The sequence below is a fragment of the Rhinopithecus bieti genome, unplaced genomic scaffold, assembly GCF_001698545.2.
Source record: "Rhinopithecus bieti isolate Rb0 unplaced genomic scaffold, ASM169854v2 scaffold_1295, whole genome shotgun sequence".
In the NCBI taxonomy this organism is placed as follows: domain Eukaryota; kingdom Metazoa; phylum Chordata; class Mammalia; order Primates; family Cercopithecidae; genus Rhinopithecus; species Rhinopithecus bieti.
The window spans coordinates 4602120-4604416 of record NW_016803880.1 but is presented as its reverse complement, the minus strand read 5'-3'; the positions used below and the strand labels follow the sequence as shown (position 1 = coordinate 4604416).

At 40.5% G+C, this 2297-nt stretch overlaps 1 protein-coding gene across 6 annotated transcripts in view; it reads right to left on the bottom strand.

Moving 5' to 3' along the window:
- Nucleotides 1-2297, bottom strand: part of APP (amyloid beta precursor protein) — a 297857-nt gene that overhangs the window by 143973 nt on the left and 151587 nt on the right. For all 6 annotated transcript variants that reach the window (XM_017856460.1, XM_017856467.1, XM_017856483.1 and 3 more), the window contains exon 6: nucleotides 1448-1650. In XM_017856460.1, the coding sequence (XP_017711949.1) occupies nucleotides 1448-1650 (203 nt within the window). The remainder of the gene's footprint in view (nucleotides 1-1447; nucleotides 1651-2297) is intronic.

Genomic DNA, 2297 nt, shown 5'->3' with positions numbered 1-2297 from the left:
GGCCTCCCAAAGTGCTGGGATTACAGGCTTGAGCCACCGCGCCCGGCCCAAAAACAAATAAATCTTATATGTAAATTACACCCTAATAAGGTTGTAAAAAATGTAACAAAGGGAAGAAAATACTACAGTGACAACTATGAATATAGTTGAGGGAGACAAAGTAGCCCATGTTAAGCTCCAATAGAACAATAAATCTGAAATCATTAAACTTTAGTAAAAAGTGAGAGAAAGCCACTTTTTGTAAATGCCGCAACATTTGTGGGTGAGCTTTGCAAGCATTTGCAATACATTAAATTTCAGTAAGTACATATTCAATCTAGCTCTAGAAGCATCTTTTACTATCTGCCAAGTAAATGGCAGATACAAAAGGCAGAACTCTTTAAGGAACAAATGCATACTCTTTAAGGAACTCAGTCCAACAGTTTACTTGTTTCTGTAACATTTGGTCATTTAATATCAACTGAATGTGTGTTTTTATTTCATGGAGACAAGTAAGGACTTTTAGTTCTTTTAGTTCACAATATTTGCAACACAAACAGTAATTCAATAGACAAAGTCTAAGACATCAATATTATATTTACCTCTTGAAGAAAGCACTGTCATACTCCCCAAGAAAACAATGTAATCTCCACACAAATCACCTCAGTTAAATTTCATAGCATAAAATAATGTGATACTCTTTTTTTTTTTTTGAGACAGAATCTTGCTGTCACCCAGGCTGGAGTGCAGTGGCACGATCTCAGCTCACTGCAACCCCCACCTCCTGGGTTCAAGCGATTCTCCTGTCTCAGCCTCCCAAGTAGCTGGGATTACAAGTGCCCGCCACCACGCCTGGCTGATTTTTGTATTTTTAGTAGAGATGGGGTTTCACCATGTTGTCCAGGCTGGTCTCAACCTCCTGGTCTCAGGTTATCCGCCTGCCTCAGCCTCCCAAAGTCCTGGGATTACAGGTCTGAGGCACTGTGCCCGGCCCAAATCTCCTTCTTCAATGAAATATAATCACAACTACTCACTCGACTAAGATTTATCAAAACTACAAGCCAGGCACTCTGTGCAATACTGAGTAAAATCAAGTCCATATCCTCAAGGAACTCATAGTCTAGGTGGTAACAGACAGTATCATGTAACAAACACAAACCAAGGAATCACCGAACTCAGTGTTTGTCAAATTAGATGACTACCTGGTTGGGTGGAGTCTAGCAGAATCACTTGGGATTTGCCAAGTAGCACATACAAGGTACAAAACAAACTGTATAATCAAGATTTCACATTATTTGAAATTGTTTGCTTGGTAAACCAAAAAAAATTCAACAAGCATAAGAAGCCTTTTGAAAAAAAAAACGTTTTTGATGGGGGAAGGCAGTGTTGCTCGGGTGGCTCTTTCAAACTCTGGTATTGCACTTTCTTTACCTTGGGGATGGGGGAATCCAAGCAAACAGTGGATTACCTCGAACCACCTCTTCCACAGACTCCGTGGTGGTGGTGGTGGTGGTGGCGATGCTGGTGGTTCTCTCTGTGGCTTCTTCGTAGGGTTCCTCAGCCTCTTCCTCTACCTCATCACCATCCTCATCGTCCTCGTCATCATCGGCTTCTTCTTCTTCCACCTCAGCCACTTCTTCCTCCTCTGCTACTTCTACTACTTTGTCTTCACTGTGAGGGCAAACACAAATTACAGAAAAAAGTCAATTAAACAAATTTCAGGGAAGGAAAAGAAAATCATCCATATGGAAGTTTGGCAATTTGAGAAGAAACACACCCAGAACTTAAAGCCAGCAGGTCTAAGTATAAATCCCAGCTCAGTGGGTCTGCAAACATTTTTATCCTTGGGCACAGTTCTTAGTTTCTGCAGCTGCTAAAAGGGGATGCCATGAGTCTAACCATAGGACATTCTGGAAAAGGCAAAATTACAGAGAAAATAAAAAGATCAGTGGTTGCCAGTGGTTTAGGAAGAGTGGGGAAGGGATTGAATAGGTGGAGTACAGAGGATTTTCAGAAACTACTCTGTACAATACTGTCATAAGTAATAATAGATACACAGAATTATGCATCTATCAAAACCAATAGACTATACTACACAAAAAGCCCCTCCCATGTTAAAACAGGAACACTGGTTAATAATAATGTATCAAAATTGGTTCAAATGTACCATACTAAGGCAAAATGTTAATCTAAGGGAAATTGTGGGGTAGTGGGGAAGTGAGAGGTAGAGGGAACTCTTTGTACTTTCTGCTCGAATTCTTTGTAAACCTAAATCTGCTTTGAAAAATGCAGTCCATCATAAAAAGCAGCGGGGGGTG